The sequence below is a fragment of the Epinephelus lanceolatus genome, chromosome 11 (assembly GCF_041903045.1).
Source record: "Epinephelus lanceolatus isolate andai-2023 chromosome 11, ASM4190304v1, whole genome shotgun sequence".
Taxonomy (NCBI): domain Eukaryota; kingdom Metazoa; phylum Chordata; class Actinopteri; order Perciformes; family Serranidae; genus Epinephelus; species Epinephelus lanceolatus.
The window spans coordinates 9,016,075-9,038,135 of record NC_135744.1 but is presented as its reverse complement, the minus strand read 5'-3'; the positions used below and the strand labels follow the sequence as shown (position 1 = coordinate 9,038,135).

Below are 22,061 nucleotides of genomic sequence, written 5' to 3'. Positions count from 1 at the left end.
ATGCTGTGATGAGGAGATGAGAAACAGAGATTGAAAAAATAACTCATTTTAACTGCTCTTAACATAGGAGAGTGTACATACATGTGTAGAATGAAAGCTCTGTGTGTATGCTGTACAATACATATGTCACATACTCACCGAGAGGATGATGTAGAATCTCCTGCGTTATTCCCAGAGGACAAGGTGTGCAAATGAGTGAGACTGATTTAACATGTAGCCCTGTCTGCTTGTCAGAATCTGTCACTTATTGTCAGGGGTCACTGCTTACACAAGGCTGATTCTGTCCCCAAGGATATGTTTTACCCTGTGTGTGAGAGAGAAATAGAGGAGGAGACTGAAGTGCCCCTGAAATCAAACACAACACATTTTACATGTAACTGCTGTCACACTCTTGCAAATATAGTTTATATGGTGTCAGACCAGCATTTAGGTCAAGAGTGCCAGCTTTAAAGCCCTTATTTTTATTAGTAGTTACTATGATACCTAGTTTTTATGACTAGATAGACAACAATCAAAGTTAAAGTTAGGGGGGAAACTCCTGAGGCATTGTTTATTAGGAGTTAGCTCGTCTGCTTCATCAGGACTATGTGATGTGTGGTTTGATTGACAGTGTTCTATTCATTTATTAGCATAAATTAAGCATAGATTACACAGTCTTCTTACTGGAGGTGCAACTGGTCATTTCCTCAGCTATCTTGAAGGGTCTGTACATCACCCATCCTGATGGTATAAAATGTGCCAAGAAGTATCAGGATTTCCCATCTGCCTTCAAATAGTTTGCTAAGCATTCATGTTTTTAACCACATTTGTGACATACTGTATATCTCTAGGGTTGGCAATGACTGTTCAGAAATATCTCAACAACTGTTAAATGGATTGTTATGACATTTTGTAAAGTCACTCGTGGTCCCCAGATGATTAATCCCTGTTTGGTGATCTTCTGACTTTTTTGTCAGGTGTCCCCAGCATGTTGACATTTTAGTTTTTTTGTGTGTTTTCCAAGCACTTTATGATGAATTGCCCTAAAATTCTGTATAAACAGATTAAACATGGTTCCCAAGTGCTGTATCCTATTGAGCATTGTGATCCCCTGACTTTTCCTCTAGTGCCACAACATGGTGACATTTGTGGTTTTCAGTGAGATAACAACTATTGGGTGGAGATTTCCTACAGAGATCCATGCCACTCTCAAGATTGATTGCCTTCAGCTCGGTATTAATGTTTTTAGACACACTCGTGACATATCTCTAGGATTGGCAATGACCATACTGAAATATCTCAACAACTGTTCAACTGTCGTGAAATTCTGTATAAACACTCATAATCCCTAGAAGATTAATCCCACTGGTGATCCCCTGACTTTTCCCTGAGCGTTCCCAGCATGTTGACATTTTAGATTTTTAGTAAAGTGTTTCAGCCACTGTAGAATGGACTGCCATGAAATTCTTTACAGACAATCATTCTGTTGACCGTTGTGATCCCCTGAATTTCATCTAGTGCCACAATGAAGCGACTTCTGTGGTTTTGAGTGTGATTTTTCAACAGGTATTAGGTGGATTGCCCAAAGACCCGTGCTCTACTTTGGTGGTCTCTGACTTTTAATTCAACACTGTAAAAAATTTGGATAGTCCCATATTTTGGTTTATTGCCGCTAAAACTAATGACATCCCCATTATTGTTAGTTGTACTTTGGTGCTAAGTAGCAATTGTCAGGATGCTAAAATGCTAAACCAAGACGGTGAACATGGTAAAAATTAGCCTATACCTTCTTAACATCAGCATGTTAGCATTATCAGTGAGTGCATATTAACATGCTGATGTTAGCATTTAGCTCAAAGCAGTGTGGCTGTAGACTCTTAGTAGTGTTTCAGCTAGACCAAGCTGTTTAAGATAGTAGGCTAGTTTGCTAACTTTGTACCACTTAATAATGGTCAAGCATGTTTGAAGGGAGGATGTCAGTGCTGTGTCGTGCTGTGTTTGGCAGCTAGCAGTTGCAGGGTGGCTGTAGGTGGGCAGAAATGAATTGGCAGCACAGAATCACACGCAGCTTGGATCAAAATGTTTCAGTTCCAAATCTGGCTCGAACAACTTCATTTTGTTACATTTAATCTCCATAGTACAATGTTATGTATTATCTTCCGATTCCACCTTAACACGTGTGCCTATCTGATATACCTGTTTCAGACGTGAAAGACTTTCACCGGACATGTTCACTGTGTTATTCTTCGGACAAAGGAAAATTCACAGCTCTCTTTTCAATCTGCATCTGTTCACCCCTCCTGCTCTCTCCTCCCTGAAATCATCCCTGCGTCTCCTCCTCTCCCCTCTCCTCCATCTTTATGCAGATGGCAGTAGAAGGGGTCACTGTTCTGAATGCAAATGAGCTTCATGCCCTTCCCCACCAGGCCACTATAGCTTGCTACTTCTTCAACGTAAATGAAATTCAAATAACTCCATAGAAAAATGTAAATAACACGAATGTTCTTGTGGCTTGAACAGTGAGTTTTACTCTCTTCCTTATCTCTCTCCTGCTTCCTACCTCCTTTTACAGTGTTCTGCCCTAACTCTCCTGTGTGGCCAGGCTGCCAGGCAAGAGCACTGTCTCACTGCATTCCTGTTTCCTCAAGACACTCCTCAGCCATGGGCCTAAGATCCTTCATTTTTATTGCCGCTAGAGCAGGCATTTACCGTGCTCTTTATTAAAAAACATATTTCAGGAGGCAGGACAGTGGAGGCAAGGATGGAGCTGGAGGTTTGGGGCACAGTAGAAGCAATGGAGAGCAGAAGGATAGGACTGCATGTGCTGCTGCCTGGATGCAGGGGGGTTGAACTGAAGCTGTAGCTGACACCTTGTCAAGCAGACAGGCCACCATAGACATGACATACTGCAGCTTCATCCCGTTTTGCACTGAGGAAATGGGGAGGGACGGGAGACAGCTTGTGCTCTGGCCACTAGCTCACTGAACCGAACAGAAATGCTGTTGACTGAGAGATGGAGCCGCATTAGGTCAAACAGTACTGGGACAACCCAAGCCAAATGCTCTTGCGTAGGCCAATGCATTTCAGTGACCAGTGGCCCATTACATCATGTGACAGTCAACCTACCGGCAGGCTTCTCTACTGAGGCAGAAGGGATGGATGATTTTAAAAAAGTGTGTATGTTTCCCTTTGGCTACATCCTACTTTGATAATGATTCTTTTAAGTTAGTTATAATCTCACATTTGAAGCTTTGCTGCTTTTCTCAATTTTTTTATCATCGTAAACTGAATACCCTTGGTTTTTATAGCCATACTAGCAGCGCGGCTCTTGGGATGGTAATATTGGCTCGTTGGCTGGACAAGACAGAGATATCTCAATGACTATGGGAAGGATAACCACAAAATTTTGTACAGACATTCATGGTCTCCAGAGGTGATCCTCTGATTTTTCCCACCCACATGATGACATCTCAACAACTATTGGACAGATTGACGTTTGGTACACACATTCATGGTGCCCAGAGGATTAAACAGTAATAATTTGGGTGATCCTTTTAGTTTTACTGTGGTGCCACCAGCAGGCGAAAGATTTCACATATTCTGTAAAATATTTTAACATCTACCAGATTGACAAATTGTGTACAGACTTTTGTGGTCCACAGAGAATCAGTCCTAGTGACTTCAGTGATCTCCTGATACTTTATCTAACAGTATCATCAGGTCAAAATTTTAGGCCACATTTACACTAAAGGGTTGTCCAGTGGTGTGGTAGTGTCAGTAAATGGCCCATTTATGGGGAAGTGGACAGTGGAGACCAACTATAAAAAGCCAATCTCCCTATCTTGGCGACTATTTGTCATCAGTAAGTTTGTTTATCTTGGCTCGAATATCTGGAGAATTCCTTTTGGTTATCATTACTGCAGTATCCTTACTGCCACAAAAGACACACATGTATACTCACACACTCACACAAAGCAAGTGCTCTCCTTTGCAGGATAGTACATACATACATACAGTACAGGCCAAAAGTTTGGACACACCTTCTCATTCAATGCGTTTTCTTTATTTTCATGACTATTTACATTGTAGATTCTCACTGAAGGCATCAAAACTATGAATGAACACATGTGGAGTTATGTACTTAACAAAAAAAGGTGAAATAACTGAAAACATGTTTTATATTCTAGTTTCTTCAAAATAGCCACCCTTTGCTCTGATTACTGCTTTGCACACTCTTGGCATTCTCTCCATGAGCTTCAAGAGGTAGTCACCTGAAATGGTTTCCACTTCACAGGTGTGCCTTATCAGGGTTAATTAGTGGAATTTCTTGCTTTATCAATGGGGTTGGGACCATCAGTTGTGTTGTGCAGAAGTCAGGTTAATACACAGCTGACAGCCCTATTGGACAACTGTTAAAATTCATATTATGGCAAGAACCAATCAGCTAACTAAAGAAAAACGAGTGGCCATCATTACTTTAAGAAATGAAGGTCAGTCAGTCCGGAAAATTGCAAAAACTTTAAATGTGTCCCCAAGTGGAGTCGCAAAAACCATCAAGCGCTACAACCAAACTGGCACACATGAGGACCGACCCAGGAAAGGAAGACCAAGAGTCACCTCTGCTTCTGAGGATAAGTTCATCCGAGTCACCAGCCTCAGAAATGGCAAGTTAACAGCAGCTCAGATCAGAGACCAGATGAATGCCACACAGAGTTCTAGCAGCAGACCCATCTCTAGAACAACTGTTAAGAGGAGACTGCGCCAATCAGGCCTTCATGGTCAAATAGCTGCTAGGAAACCACTGCTAAGGAGAGGCAACAAGCAGAAGAGATTTGTTTGGGCCAAGAAACACAAGGAATGGACATTAGACCAGTGGAAATCTGTGCTTTGGTCTGATGAGTCCAAATTTGAGATCTTTGGTTCCAACCGCCGTGACTTTGTGAGACGCAGAAAAGATGAGCGGATGGATTCCACATGCCTGGTTCCCACTGTGAAGCATGGAGGAGGAGGTGTGATGGTGTGGGGGTGTTTTGCTGGTGACACTGTTGGGGATTTATTCAAAATTGAAGGCACACTGAACCAGCATGGCTACCACAGCATCCTGCAGCGACATGCCATCCCATCCGGTTTGCGTTTAGTTGGACCATCATTTATTTTTCAACAGGACAATGACCCCAAACACACCTCCAGGCTGTGTAAGGGCTATTTGACCAAGAAGGAGAGTGATGGAGTGCTGCGGCAGATGACCTGGCCTCCACAGTCACCGGACCTGAACCCAATCGAGATGGTTTGGGGTGAGCTGGACCGCAGAGTGAAGGCAAAGGGGCCAACAAGTGCTAAACACCTCTGGGAACTCCTTCAAGACTGTTGGAAAACCATTTCAGGTGACTACCTCTTGAAGCTCATGGAGAGAATGCCAAGAGTGTGCAAAGCAGTAATCAGAGCAAAGGGTGGCTATTTTGAAGAAACTAGAATATAAAACATGTTTTCAGTTATTTCACCTTTTTTTGTTAAGTACATAACTCCACATGTTTTCATTCATAGTTTTGATGCGTTCAGTGAGAATCTACAATGTAAATAGTCATGAAAATAAAGAAAACGCATTGAATGAGAAGGTGTGTCCAAACTTTTGGCCTGTACTGTACATACATGCAAATTCATACTATGATATTTCATTTACTCACTGTGGTGTACAATGATAGATAGACTGTAGGCCTATTACTTGTTTCCGTGGACTGTGGGCATCTTCCAGTCTGCCGGTTATGCGATTGGTCACCACAGCTTGATGTCAGGTTTCTCCAAAATTTGATTCTTTTTCACCTTTCTGTTGGGGCCGCTGTGATTTTTTTCACCATCCCCTGCAGCCCCACCACCACAGCCCATAGTCATCCAAACATTCAAATGAATGGGAGGACTGGAGTTTTTGCCCCAATGTCTGATTAGGTGTGAATGCAGCCTTAATTTGTCCAATGATTTTGTTTTTGACATTCCCATCAGCCTCAGCATTACCTATACACTAAACTAAAATTGTGAACATGGCAAATGTTATACTGCTGTGTTAAATGTTAACATTGTTCACATTTTTGTGCTACAAATGTCAGTGTGAGCATGTTAGCATGCTGATGTTAGCATTTACCTCAAAGCAGTTCTAAACAGTCCTAAATACCACAGTACTTTTTTTTTTTTGTCATTTTCTCAGTTTTTTAGTTTTAAACTTCTGTTTAGGTGAGGTACCCTTGTGAAGTCTTAAGGTGAAGTCTGATGACTGCCAATTTGAGCAGAGCTTATCCTCATGTATAGGTTAGGTCTTTATTGGGCATTAGAGAGCGAATGAAATCAGAGTAGTCTCCATTAAGCGGCGAGGTGTGGTTTTAGAGTGGTGCTAAGTAGTGGGGAAGTGCTGACAAGACGGAGGACTTATGTGCCTTTCTATCCATTACCAGTCTGTCTACCTGTCTGCTCTGTAGCTCAGGAACAACTACTGTACCATCTCCCTCCATTGCAGGAAGTGCTCTTTGGATCAGGCGCCTGGTGGTATTCGGAGGATGCAGCAAATCCATTCAGCATTGATCCTTTTTCCATTTAGACGGAAGATAAACATTTTATATCAGGAAACCATATTCATATGGAGGGCTGGGTGAAAATGCAGTGGTGGAGTGCAGTGATGCTCTGTGTCTCCTTTGTCAATAGACGCAAAGCACTGTGAAAAGGATATATGCCGTCACTTCTCTGTGAGGTTTTCAGCAGAATGGTAAAAACAGACATGTCAGCAGCACTCCAGCAGAGTGATAAACCCCTTGGCAATGTAACATAAAGTATTCTTTAAAATGAGAAACTGCAACGCCTTCCCACAGGAGACCAGGGGATGTGCTGATGGGTGGGTCCGAGGAGGACAGCAACAGATGATAAGGACGCTGTTAACATGCTTTGTGTGGCCTGTGTATGTTTAATGTGTGTGTGTGTGTGTTTGTGTGTGTGTGAACGTGAGTGTGTTTTAATGGCTTTCTCTAAGACGTGCGTATGTAGACAGTGACTGAGAACGACACAAAACACAGAGGTAATTGCGGGCTGATGGAAAAGCTCCACTGACAGAAACCAAGAAAAAACAAATTAATGGGATCCTTATCAGTTGAGACTTACAGAGGTTGACGCGCCAGGGCGTTGGTTGGTCACTGTGATAAATGCTTGTTATTGGCTGTGCCCTATGGAGCATTTAACTGGCGTTACCATTAAAGCTTAATGTGGTGCTCCTCTTTGACCTTGGCGAGGGGAATCCTGTCACAAGCCTCTGCGGGAGGTGTAAATATCAAAAGCGGCTCCCCTTTTGCTAATTTGGTAGGAAAGACTCACATTTCAGCTGATATGCCAGCATTTCTCTGAGCACAATGTGCGTACACGGTCACATGTATTCAGGATGAGTATCTGTGCTTGCCCTCGTGTGTCTTCAGTGTTATGTTTTGACAGTCTCTCTGGATCGTGCAGGGACTTTTTGCCTTAGGACTGCAACACTGTCCTGAGCTGGAGCAGGATGCTGAGAATCTTGGCGTTCCGTTGCCTTTTCGGACCAAAATGAGTGATGGCTTGATTCTGCTCATTGATTTTTCTTTACAAAGCAGCAGCATGTCAGGACTGATAGGGAGAAGGGTTGAGGAGAAGTGGCCTCTAGGGTCATTTACGAGGCAGTGCGTGACTAGATCCTAAGCAGTTAAAACAGATGAGTTTGGGGTTATCTTCTGAGGAAACGGTGTGTAATCCTTGTAAACATTTTGTCTTCAGCTGCACATAACCCCTAAAAAGTAACAGAGCGTAACATCTCATACTTTTGCTATTTTTCTCTTAATCTTCTCTTGTTTTTCTGTAAATGCAACCTTTTTGAATTTTGTCTTTTGTCCCCCTCCAACCCCCCCACCCCTTTTTCTGAACCTTAGGTCCGCTCACAAAAAAACATGATGAGTCTACAATGAACAGACCGAGGGATGAAGGTATTTTAATTGCATGCTCCATTTTCCAGGCTCTGTGGGGAATGTTGTGTTTGTATCTGTTTTAATAATCACCTCAGACTCATCACACTATGTGCACATTATGTTGTCCATTGTTAAATGTTTTTATTAGCACACAAATCTGCCAGTCCTTCTCACAGGCACACTTTGAGCTAAAATGCATAAAGACCTACATATAAAGCAGTTGTTCTTCATCCCCCCCCGTCACAAATGCTGCTTTTTGGGTACTTGCACAGGCAGCTAATTTACTTTCCTTTCTCGGTTGCGATGTGGTTGATCAACCACATGCTGATGCTCTGACTATCCTGTGTGATGCATCACTGAAAATCAATATTCAGTCCCTTTTTTCACCTGCGCTTTTATTCTTGCACTAAACACCTTATGAAATGGTCTGCTGAATTATCGTCCTTCATAAAGTTATTGGGCTTCTTCATCTTTTAAGAAGGAAAAAAAGGATTTCGGCAGATTTCTGTACATTTTCAAGTTCACTGCAGTCAAATGGAGATGCTCTCACTACCCTTTACTGATGCAGCCAAAATCCATGCAGACAGTGTATGCAACTGTTTCTACACACGTGCCCAGACATACTGTATATTACATAGCATTATGCACACATAGAGTGCATTGCATTCTCATCCATGCGTTGTGTGTCTACTCGAGCGCAGTGCATGTGCAGATGTATGCCTGAGTGCATGTGCTCTAATTTGTGCCAGCGTGTGTGGGGTTTTTTTTTTTTTTTATTTTGGGCTCTGTGCTATTTGGGTATTGAATTCTCTCTCCCTTGCATTTCTAATTGCTATGGTTTAAAAAGAGACAGATGTAGCTAATCCAATTGTGTGGTTTCTTAACGGTGAAAACAGAAGGAAGGATTCATGCAGGATTGCCTAGGAGAGGAGCAGAATGATAGAATAGAGATGAAAGAAAAGGAAAAGCTGAGCACTGCGAGAGCACAGGGGAGGGCAATGAGGGGGAGAGAAGGGAAAAAATAGTGATAATGAAGACAAGTGCATGATGAAATGACATTTACAAAGCTTTGAAAGTGAGAGAGATGTAGAGAAAGAGAGATCGAGAGGGGTGGATGAGTAGGAGACTGGTAGAGCTTGACATTTATGCAGACACCTGATGGATCTTGACAGGATCAGGAGGGCTCGGGCAGGGCTGAATTCCTCACTTAATTGCTCAGGTTTGGATCGGACACAGGTTCCCAAACATTGTTGGGAAAACTATTATTAGCATCTTGTTTTTGAAAGTTATTTGCAAGAGACTGCATTGCTCGGGCGTGGGTTTGGATGCAAAAAATATATTCATGTGCTGAGTCAGGCTTAAACTTTTACGCCCAAATCAATTGAGATTTCCATAAGAGAATGAATGAGAGAGGAGCAGAATAATGGAAAAGCAGAAAGTAGGCAGTTTCTATTGGGAGGTAAGACATTACATTTAGAATAGAAGTGAGGTGGGGGTGGATATTGAGGAGGATAGTATCAAGTAAGGTGGAAAAGAGAGGAGTGAATAATGTGCCAGTGTTTTGGAGGCAGGCAGGAAAGACAGTAAGCTCCTTGTTGGCCATATAAGCCTTGGATTTGGGCTGAGTGAAACAGTTTCACCCTGTGACCCTGCACCCCTAATCACCCCACTGTTTGTGCTGAGGCCCCTCAGATCATTGTACCATGTCCCTAACTTCAACACACATCCAACTCTGTGTCCATGTTTTTTACCTGGCAGTCTTTTATTATACTTTGGTGCACAGAAGTGGTTATCTCATGCAAATGGGTGTCATATCCTCACGTTTTTATATCACCAGAGGTCGCTTAGCCAGAGAAATGCCTTCTCACCAAAAAACCAATACCATGTGTCCTGTTTTTTAACAATTATATAAGCTTACCTGACGATAGTTTAAAGCCCCCCAAAAATGTTGTCAGAATAAAGTGCATACAAGTGATAAGATATAAACTGCTAGAAGTTTTTTTCTTTTACATTACGTGGACCTTATATCCACCTTTCATTAAGGCATTGTAGGTATGCATGAGCTTTTTATCTTTTATTCCAAAATGAATGAATTTTTATTTCCTTTTTTCGGCTTACTTCAGGCCTCTATTGGGCTTAGCAAATATTTCAGTTACAACTTTTAACTTTCCCAAGGTTTCGAAGGGTCTTACTTATTAGGAAAAAAACTCTCTTTTACTTCACAAAAACTGAAAGTATAACAGAAATAATTAGTTTTGGAGTAAAAGAACACAGGTTATTTTTACGAGTTATGCACTTCATACTAGAGTTATGAAGTTTGAATCACAAATTTGAGGACTTGAGATTTGCTTGATTAACAGGGAGAAATGACTCAACTTGTTATTTATGACTTGAGACTTTACATAGACTTGATACCAAAGGTTTGGTCTTAAGTCACATGACTTGGACTCGAGTCAGACACAGATTTGATGACTTTAGACTCAAAACAGACTTGCAACTCGACTTAGACTTTCAACACCAGTGGCTCATAACCTTACTTGGACTTGGACTTTAAACTTAAAAATGTTAAATGCCTTTCCTCAAGCCCAAAGATGAAAAAGTATGTTATTTAAAACAGTGGTCGAATTATTAATTTTTAACAAGGGGGATGCAATGTAGCTTTGATTTTTTTGCGTGCACACATCATGCCCACAACGACTTTCATAAAATGTACACCACCCAAAGGACATTATTGCAGGTCGCCTTAACCTTAAAGGAGCAATAAGCGAAATTCATCATTTCTAGATTGAAGGAATTAAAAAATTGCTATGTGAAGAACTAGAGGTGTAATTTCATCTGGAGTGTGGCATGACCTCACACACCCTCTCTCCAGCCCATTGTTTACAAGCCGCTCCGTCTGTGCGTTCATGTACATTCATGTGGGAACACCCCCCCCCCCCCAGAGCCCTTGGCCCTCCCTCCCTATAAAAGACATTACAAAAGACATTACCTCTAAAGAAACAAGAATCCAAGCTTCTCACCTGTTCTTTTCGTTTTAAAATAATCACGGTCAAGGTCAAACTTTATTTTAGTTTGGTCATGCTGCCAATGAATGCATCAGCTGAGTGTGTGAGTGAGTGTGCGCGCAGCTATAACATGCTCCCGTCTCGCGCGGATGTGTTTTTTGGTTCCACCAAGCGCAAGCGGTTTCAACTCTCTACTATGGGGACGCACGTCTTCCAGCATAATAAAATAAACTCAGTTGCGGGATTTAGCTCGCAACACAGCTCCACCTGCACACACAGATTCTAGATTGACAAGGGGGATGGACCACTGATTTAAAAAGAGTACCATGAACAAATTTATTTCCTTTCATCATCTGAATATATTAACATTAAGGCAATAAATTCCCAGCAAGGCAACACTTATTTCTCCAATACTTATTTAACAAATAAATACAAATTTTGACAAGCATTCATGATTTTAGTAAACTGATTATTTTTTACTCTATTGCTAAATTTGCATTACATTTGGTGAAGAATGCATTATGACTTGTTTAGGATTTGCATTTCCCAGATATTGAGACGTTTTGTCTTCAAGACATGATTGAGTGATTTCTAATGCAATGCGTGCAAATCTGGCAACCTACAACAACATGGCTGACCAGCAGGCCAACACACAAAGCAGCTATCATAGAAGGGGCTAGTCCAAAAATAATAAACAGCGGTATCTAAGATCTGCAGCTCAAAAATCAGAAACAAGGCCATCATAAAATCCAACTTCATCTGTTACCATAAAATCTATAAGGGAAAGTAGATGAATGTGTGTTTTTAGCTAGCTTATGCGCTTATCTGCTTGTCAGACATTAGCTAGAAATCTAATGTTGGACCAGATCATCAGAATTTCATTTGACTTGACTTGTCTGAAAACATTCACTCAACTTGACTTACCTGATTCTCATTACAGTAACTTGCACATGTGTGACTTATTCCCATCTCTGCTTCATACAGTAACCTTAATGTAATGTGCAATAACACTGTATGATTACTGTGAACTTTATGTATTCTCAGAGATAAAACAACTTAAATGCACTGGAGCTCTATGGCAACCTCAACTGAGCTGTATTGCTAAAAGCTAACACAGTTGGTTGATCTATCAAAATTGCAAGGTGCTTGATTTTTACTGTCCGGTACAGCGATAAATACCCATTTCACTTAAACAAAAAAAGGAAAAAAAAAAATCCCCACTATCATGTTTTAGCCTTCCAGACAAACCAATGAAAGAAAGCGTCACAGGGAAAATACAGTACAGGCCAAAAGTTTGGACGCACCTTCTCATTCAATGCGTTTTCTTTATTTTCATGACTATTTACATTGTAGATTCTCACTGAAGGCATCAAAACTATGAATGAACACATGTGGAGTTATGTACTTAACAAAAAAAGGTGAAATAACTGAAAACATGTTTTATATTCTAGTTTCTTCAAAATAGCCACCCTTTGCTCTGATTACTGCTTTGCACACTCTTGGCATTCTCTCCATGAGCTTCAAGAGGTAGTCACCTGAAATGGTTTTCCAACAGTCTTGAAGGAGTTCCCAGAGGTGTTTAGCACTTGTTGGCCCCTTTGCCTTCACTCTGCGGTCCAGCTCACCCCAAACCATCTCCATTGGGTTCAGGTCCGGTGACTGTGGAGGCCAGGTCATCTGCCGCAGCACTCCATCACTCTCCTTCTTGGTCAAATAGCCCTTACACAGCCTGGAGGTGTGTTTGGGGTCATTGTCCTGTTGAAAAATAAATGATGGTCCAACTAAACGCAAACCGGATGGGATGGCATGTCGCTGCAGGATGTTGTGGTAGCCATGCTGGTTCAGTGTGCCTTCAATTTTGAATAAATCCCCAACAGTGTCACCAGCAAAACACCCCCACACCATCACACCTCCTCCTCCATGCTTCACAGTGGGAACCAGGCATGTGGAATCCATCCGTTCACCTTTTCTGCGTCTCACAAAGACACGGCGGTTGGAACCAAAGATCTCAAATTTGGACTCATAAGACCAGAGCACAGATTTCCACTGGTCTAATGTCCATTCCTTGTGTTTCTTGGCCCAAACAAATCTCTTCTGCTTGTTGCCTCTCCTTAGCAGTGGTTTCCTAGCAGCTATTTGACCATGAAGGCCTGATTGGCGCAGTCTCCTCTTAACAGTTGTTCTAGAGATGGGTCTGCTGCTAGAACTCTGTGTGGCATTCATCTGGTCTCTGATCTGAGCTGCTGTTAACTTGCGATTTCTGAGGCTGGTGACTCGGATGAACTTATCCTCAGAAGCAGAGGTGACTCTTGGTCTTCCTTTCCTGGGTCGGTCCTCATGTGTGCCAGTTTGGTTGTAGCGCTTGATGGTTTTTGCGACTCCACTTGGGGACACATTTAAAGTTTTTGCAATTTTCCGGACTGACTGACCTTCATTTCTTAAAGTAATGATGGCCACTTGTTTTTCTTTAGTTAGCTGATTGGTTCTTGCCATAATATGAATTTTAACAGTTGTCCAATAGGGCTGTCGGCTGTGTATTAACCTGACTTCTGCACAACACAACTGATGGTCCCAACCCCATTGATAAAGCAAGAAATTCCACTAATTAACCCTGATAAGGCACACCTGTGAAGTGGAAACCATTTCAGGTGACTACCTCTTGAAGCTCATGGAGAGAATGCCAAGAGTGTGCAAAGCAGTAATCAGAGCAAAGGGTGGCTATTTTGAAGAAACTAGAATATAAAACATGTTTTCAGTTATTTCACCTTTTTTTGTTAAGTACATAACTCCACATGTGTTCATTCATAGTTTTGATGCCTTCAGTGAGAATCTACAATGTAAATAGTCATGAAAATAAAGAAAACGCATTGAATGAGAAGGTGTGTCCAAACTTTTGGCCTGTACTGTACGTATATTATTATTATATTTGGAGCTAAATGATTTGCCTGGGGCACGTCATGTATCAATGATACTCATCACCTGGAGAGGCTCGAGGAAAATATACATTTCTTCCCTGTTCCAAAACCAAAATCAAACCCTGAAAATTGTAGGGTTAGCTAGCTAGCTACTGAAGATATAACCTACTGAATGTATACACATGCTGCTTTTGCTTTTTAATTATTATAAGACCGAAAAAAGACTGACCCTGCTGTACAGGAACCAGTGAAGGGAAGCAGGGAAACTTTGCCTTTATTCAACAGCTGTGTGTCATTGCATTGTGCACAGATGAGCATTGCTTGACTTCCCTTGGAGATCTCTGCCCGTCCAGTGGCGGAGGTCCAGGTGCTGACAGCAGCACGGGGGCGAAGCCAAACACCGTTCATCTGCACACACTGCGATGCCACACAGCTGATTCAATATCGGCAAAGTTTCACTTTATATTCATTGTCTTCGGTGGCGATCAGCAGTGATGTGGTGGTTCTCTTTTACACTGTGATCTGTAGCCTATTGTTCAGCTTTAGCCTCTAACTATCTTTGTATTTTTAACCTGTTGTTGCTGCTGAGTCAGTTTGACATCCTGGATATATCCTTCGAGCACATTTCCAGACCCCTGTCTGCTTCTCTCTGGAATCACTATTTTATTTCCAAAAATATGATAATACATCTTCAGGGAGTGCAGTTAGTTACAGTGTGGGCTCCACGCTTACTCCAACAGCTTGTCAGACCATCACAAAGGGGCGGGGCTTAGCGGAAGGTCAGTTACACCAAGTACAGCTGCACACGTGCATTGTTAAGAGTGGCTGTGATCAAGTCACCTGCTTCACATCCAAAACATGGCTGACATCAATTTATTTGTCACGAGAAATCAGTAAAATGTAACCCAATCAGTTCTTATAGTTTGCACATTAAAAGAAGACATTTGATGTTTTACTGGTTTGCATCAAATATGTGTACATTAGATAACTGCATAAACACAGCAGGAAGACTGTAATTTAAAAGTAAAGAAAAAACTGATTGGCCTTGTAAAATGGCAGCTACATGTCATGGCCAAGTTCCTTTTCTCTCAGGATTTAATTTTTATGGTGAGTGTTACTGTGGGGCCTGCTGATATGTCACTCCTCTATACTGTCCTGGTAATGCCGGGATAATTGAACTTGTTTACATATCCTCTGGGAAATCAGCCCAGCTACAGAATACACCAGAGAAGAGAGGAAAAAAGAGCAGCGCGTCAGAGTGTACGACTGAAAATCTTTATTTTTAGCCAGTCTGCTTGTGTCATACGTGTGATCCATAAAAGATCTCTGCATGTGTGGAGCCATATGTGCCGTTTTTTCCGTATTCATTTGTGGGTATGCGCGTGTGTGTGTGTGTGTGTGTGTGCGACTGTGAGTGACGCACCCAAGTGCATGTGTAACCTGAGATTCAGGTGGTGATGCAGGCGGGTGTGCAAATACGTGAGTAGAATTTGTTACCACGGCAACAGGCATTCAGTGAGTCGGTGCAATGGAATGGCTGGTGCAGTTCTATTAGCGAGAAGCAGTTTCCATAGCGACTCAACATCGCAGCTGCCTATGCAAGAGTTTGTGTGTGTGTGTGTGTGTGTGTGTGTGTGTGTCTCTGTATGAATACGGTGTGAATCCTGTGTGAATTTGAGTGTTCATTAGCGTACCTCACTATGTATGACTTCCTTTGTAACGTTTCTTATTTTTTCATGCTTGCTACCATGTTTTTTCGGTGTGAACCTCCCATGCATGTCTCTACCCCCGTCAGTTCTTTCACACTGCCCTATTTTCATCTCCTTCCTCTCCCTGTCTTACCCCCCTTTATCTCTCTTTCTCTCCTCCTATCCCTCTCTCCCTCTCTCTCCCATCTCTGAGTGCTGAAGCTCATCAGGGTAAACAGATGCTGTGGCTGTTATTTATGTTTCCACTTGGTCTGGCTTTCATACAAATTATCCACAGGCCCTGCACAGTGCAGACGCTCAGCCTAACTGGGCTGCACTGGCAGCTCTCTCAGCCTTATCCACACTCAGACACTCAGACCATACCACAGACGCTGTGAGAGGTGGGGGGGGTTCAGGAGGGGGGTGGGCACACGGGCTGACAGAGTGAACCATAGCAACACACTGATGGGCACAAAGACACCAATAACAGAGAGGGCATCAGAACTGGCTGCACCATTTGCTCCACACATGGAGGGGAATAAGAGTTTGGGAAGGTACCATCAGTGCACAGGACAGGGGAAACACACATCACAGCATGAAATATAGAGAATAAGCCCAGTGGGGCAGACATGAAATAGTTGCTGCCAACTTAAGGGCAGTCCACTGAAAATGTTTCATACTTAGAACCTTTATATTTGTTTTTTCAAGTGAATCACTGGCTGTAGAAGGTTAGAAAAAGCTGCCTATGGATCTTTTCACTTCAAAGGTTGTTGGAAATATACTAATCTAGAGCTGTCGGTGCAAAGTGAGGGAACTACCTGTTGCCTGTGGACACTTAAACTCAATAGAAACTCCTAAAAAGTGTGAGTCTGTGGTTAAGAATATTACTAAAAATAATAAACACCAATGTTTGCCCATGTTGTGCAGATATTCGGGATCGTCGCAAGAAGCCAGTGATGCTGTTCATCCATGGAGGCTCCTACATGGAGGGCTCAGGGAACATGTTTGATGGCAGCGTCCTTGCTGCCTATGGAAACGTCATCGTGGTCACCATGAACTATCGACTCGGCGTGCTCGGTAAGTTTGGTGTGTCGCTATCAGGCATGGATGCAGCTGATGTAAATGTTTACAGTCTTTGTTTGACATGTGTCATCTCACGTTGATTGTTCTCTGTGTGACAGAGGGCTGATGTCTATTTATATATATGCTTTAGAAATGAACTCCAGACAGTGCCTGGAGAATCAGGTCTAAACATTATCTGGAGTTTCCTTTTAACACATGCAGCACACAACCGAAGATTGTGTTGTGTCAGAAGTGGTACCTACTGGAAACACTGCAATGGTTCAGACAAGGGGTGACGCCTGGGTAGAGCATGCATAGGCAGGAGAGGACACAGATTACACCGCAGTCTAGTAGTCGGTTTGTGATTGGTCATCAACAATGGCGTCTCTTGCCGTTCTTTGGCTTTGTCTGATGATTTTGGCTTCAGCCTTTGGATGTTTGTTTTCTACCTGTTTTGCACAATCCGCACGATAGAAACTTCATCAACACGCCCACTTGCTCTCTGTGAATTCTTCAAACAATTGCCTGCTCTATCCACACATAACATAACACATGGGCTCAATTGCACATTACACAAACTTTGTACTAGGAAGCTTACTCTGTAAGAGTAACTGATTCAGACGTTTGCATTCTTACACAGAGCTCCCTCGGGTAATGTCCAGATAATTTCATGTTTGCAGTGCATGTTTGAAAGGAGCTGTAGAAATACAGCTAAAAAACGAGGACAACAAAGCTGAATAAAAGTGAACATAAACATTTAGCTATTCACTTCCCTCATGATAAAGGGACTGAGCAAATCCATGTGCTGTGCGCAGCTCCACAATGGCATGAGATTTTACCCATTTTAAATAGGCTGTATGTGTGCATATAGCAAGACAACAACAACATCAACGCATTTGTTACTTTGCAAATAGAAGTGATGAATGCCTATAGAACGGGGGAGAGAGATGCAATGCCAGGTGTGATGAGACAGACAGAGCTGTCCACTTATGATCCAGTCACCCAAGAGGCATGTTGTAAACAGGCTCTTAGCTAATAGGCATATGAATGTCACTTTACACCTGTAATGGCATATATTGTAAAGATTCTACTTGAGCTTTTGACAGAAAACAGCCACTCATTGTAAATTATTTCAGCAGTGTTGACATGATACAGCAGAAAGAACATCTAAGGGAAAGTGCAGGTAGCGTGCAGAAAAGATAGAAAGGTATAAATAGTGAGGATTTCAAGAGAGCTTCTGTATATGACGATCGAACACATTAAAGTAAAAGAAAATAGAATTAAAAAGAACTAAAGCAGGTGACATATTGCCCCCTTGTGTTTTAATTCTTATAATTTATCTTTTTCTGATGGCGGATGAATTTTCTGAAGGAAATTTATATCATGTTTCAGACTTTGTTGATGGAGTTGCAAATAAAAGTAGCTTTGCTTGTCTACAACATACAGTATGATGCAGTAAAAACCCTCTCAACAAAACATTTTGTGCCAATAAAGTACATATACACATGTTCTGTGTGCTCCTAAATCTGAGACCCAAACCTTGGCCTTCCCTACGAGGGTCTCTACAAATGCTCTTAAATTTTGATATGGGTTTGCCAAAGCACCAATTTTAACGAGTGCATGGGACACACCCAGCCAACCATGGTGTTACAGTCAATTAATCAGTCAATGATTTAGTGTATTTGTCAGTGATGTATTGTGGAAACAAAGTTCAGTGTACAGTTGGCAGTCTGTAATTTTAAGGTCGCTGCCCCATATGATACTGGAAAGCAGTAAGTTTAAGAAAGTACACATTGATAGAATTCTCTGTTATGTGAGGCAGACGAGCACAAATTAAAACTTAAATAAAGCACTGATGGTTTCTAAAAGTTCCATGAATATGCATGTCATCTATTGTCAGGGTTATTCTGTGATCAGACAAGTGGTATATCAGACAGAGGAGATTAATATAATATGCAAAAAGAGGGAGAGAAGGACGATGGCATCAGAAAATGAAATAAGGTGAGCAAATCAAATGTATGTGCATGTTAGTTTAGTTTTGTCTCATTTTCTCATTTAGATGTAATCCATTTTATCATGACCGCATCGATGGTCATGATAAAAGTGCAGACTTTAAGCTGGGGTAGGCAGTTTCATTTTGGAATTGTTGGAGAAAAAAACCCATAATGACTTTTGAACATAGCATAATTTAAAGAACTCTTGACTTATGCACCTCCTCCTGGTTTTGTTTTCAGGCTTTGGAAAATCTAGCCCATGACGGGAGACTTAGGCCGCGTTTATACGACAACGATTTCAACTGAAAACAGTAAACTTTAGTTGCGTTTTGGCTGATCCTTTACACGACAGCTGCATTTTGGGTGCCTGAAAACCAGTGGCAGCTGCTGGTCTTTCAAGGAGGGGAAGCTTATTTTCGGCCTACATCATAAAATGTGTCCGTTTATTTATACGTAAATTCTACCCTCTGGGGCTGCTGCGTGAGGCTAGTGTGACCGCCTGTGAGTGCTTTGGGACGGTGGAGGGGCTCACAGCAGCACCCGCTGCTCGTTGGGGACAGTAACTGCAGAGCGACAGAAGTCAGAGTCTCCAAACACGAGTACAGTCTCCAGTAACACCAGAAAAAGATGCTAGATTTGTCGCTAGTCATTTTTAACAAAGAAAAAGTCACTCAGGGGCGTCGGTGGCTTAGTGGTAGAGCAGGCGCCCCATGTACAAGGCTGTTGCCGCAGCGGCCCAGGTTCGACTCCAGCCTGTGGCCCTTTGCTACATGTCACTCCCTCTCTCTCTCCCCCTTTCACACTTGTCTGTCCTATCCATTAAAGGCTAAAAATGCCCAAAAAAAAAAAATCTTTAAAAAAGAAAAGCCGCTGTCAACTCGAGTCATTTTCGAGTTATCTTCACTCCGTTATACACGTTCACTTGGCTGTTCACCAGTTACCATGTCGCGTCAATGTATGTATGTGTGTGGAGGAGTTCAGCGCCGGCACAAAAGAACCGATACTGTTAGCGCTGATCAATACTACGGTCTTTGATAATTTAGCACTGGGGCTAATTCAGTACCGGGTTTTGGTACCCATTCTTAATCAAAACACAAACGAAGTGGTGCCTGTAGAAGTGAAATAAAGTTTGCAGCAGCTGCCTGTACTAGGAAATGCGTAACGCTGTGCGTTTGTTCCACTGATCAGCGTTCTTCGGCACACCGCCCCGCCCCTCAAGAATTCCGGGTAATCTGAAAAGTCCTGCCCCCCTACTAGGTACTTCTTCCAGGGTAAATTTGGGGTTGAGGGAAAGTTTTTACCCGGGTAATTTCGGTGGAAACCCACAGAGGTTTTTCAAAATCCTGGGTAAATGAGAAAAGTTCCTGCAGTGGAAAAGGGGCTAACGACAATAATAGGACGTGGCCTACGACACCACGCATTACCCATGTACAAAGCAGTCTTTTGATCCCTTCCCAGACGACTTCACACTTATTCACACCTGGTCCCATCTAACCCTAACGACAGACATGATGGCCAGGTGGGTCAAGACTCACATGTGACCTTAACAGCTCTGAAACTAAGAGCTCACATGGGATCTCAATGACTCTGTAAGGGTCCACACCCACACAGAGTTTAAAGCCTGTGACTCCGCACCAGTCATTTGAAACTGTAGAAGCTTCTTGGATGAGAGATGAAATGTCTTCAAGAAATGCAAGCAAGTCCAGTTGCCTACGATATTGTCCTTATTACTACCATGACCTGGATGACGAGAATGGATAATGAGAATCTTCACCGACAATGTCTTTCTGCTGACTTTCTGCTAGAGGCTTACGACTTTTGCTAATTTATGTTTATGTGTTTAATGTTAGCTAACACCTCGAATCAGTGTGTCTTCCCCCTCACTCCCCGCCACTGTGGATGACCTCGTTGGGAGGAGAGCAAGCAGCAGCCCTGGAGACTGATCCCCAGTCAGTGGCAGCAGCAACTGAAACTCTGTCAGCACCAGAGGACCAGACAGCCATGACTCTTTTAGCTAACTTTCTGTTGCCATCACACAGGTTAGACCCAGCACTGCTGCTGGCCACCAGGCAGCTGTGACTGCTCAATTTGAGTTGCCACAGCCACTGACCAAAGGTCAGTCCCCGGAGCTGCTCTCCGCCCTCCCCTTGGTGAAGCAGTCCACAGCAGCGGGAAGCGAGGTGGAGAGACAGTGGGGTGTGGTAGCTAGCTAATTCTTGTCTCATTTGTGGTCTGATAAAGAGAGAGAGAGCTCTTAAATGAAACAGGATTAATTAACTCAATGTATGGGTTATTGTATGAAACACATACATATGCCCCCTTGACCCTCACACTCCATTCACAGCTCTGTCAGTGCTTCAGTGTCACTCTGTCTGCCCCCAACTTTCTATCTAATTTGACTGTAATTCAGAAATCATAGAACTGGAGTTGCATCTGTTATTCTCATGACATTCACATTCTCTTGTAGTTTGGGGCTTGGTGTCCCGGGAATATCATGGATTTTTCACAGTTTTTTGGGGTCTGTAGAGGGAAGAATTACTGGATTTTCTCTACAAGAAGGAAAATACATCTACTGTTGTAATGAACACTATAGAATGGGTTCAGAATCAATAGATGGTGTAATAAAGTGACCGTACACAGAATTATTTAACTAAAAAAAGTGGATTTAGTGTTAAGTAACTCTGTAAAATGCTTTCAGGTAAAATTAGGTCCTGGCCTTTAAGACTCATCTTTAAGACTTGACCCAGCTGAACCCAACTGTTACTGCTAAATTCAGAACCTGAGCCTGACCTCTGACTCAAACCTATATTTTTGCTTTATTACATCCACTGTTGTGCTAATGCAGTGCAGTGCCTACACTCTGGGTAGCAGAAGCCTAATGCACACCTGATGTTGCAGACTGTATTACATTGTGTTACATTATGTTATAGTGTTTGACCTGAAAATGTGTATGTACAATAACAGTTTCTGTGTGTGTGTGTGTGTGTGTGTGTGTGTGTACCCCCAGCCCTCGTGTTGGTGGATATCAGAGGAGTCAAGTATTTACATTAGCCGTCATCTTTTGGTGGTGTTTGCACACAGACTATCTGACGCTGGCATTGTGGTTGCCAGGTTGGGTAATCAGATCTTGTTTATTGCATCACGCCTGTTTCAACATATCAGAATAATGATAAACAGAGAAATGGGAGTAGTTTAGGATGCCATCCAAGAGTTGCAGTGAGTATTAACAGAGGGTAACATGATCCAGAGCATTATTGAGAGTGAGAGAGAGGGGACAAGGACAAACGGAGAGTCAGTGAAATGAGGAGCCGGACCTGCAGTTTTATCCTGCTTCATTTCAGCTTGTTATGAGGTCGTTTTCACAGCTGGCAGACAAATCGTGACCGTTAACAAATTGGGTGTGAGATTCAGTTCACAAGTTGAAATCAGGTTTGTTGAATGTGGTTTTAAATTA

The 22,061-nt window shown here is 42.4% G+C and overlaps 1 protein-coding gene across 1 annotated transcript in view; it reads left to right on the top strand.

Annotated features, from left to right (window-relative positions):
- The window catches only part of nlgn2b (neuroligin 2b), a 104,452-nt gene that overhangs the window by 51,165 nt on the left and 31,226 nt on the right, over nt 1-22,061 (top strand). Inside the window, exons 3-4 of the mRNA XM_033646624.2 lie at nt 7,908-7,961; nt 16,479-16,628. Coding sequence (XP_033502515.2) covers nt 7,908-7,961; nt 16,479-16,628 — 204 coding nt within the window. The remainder of the gene's footprint in view (nt 1-7,907; nt 7,962-16,478; nt 16,629-22,061) is intronic.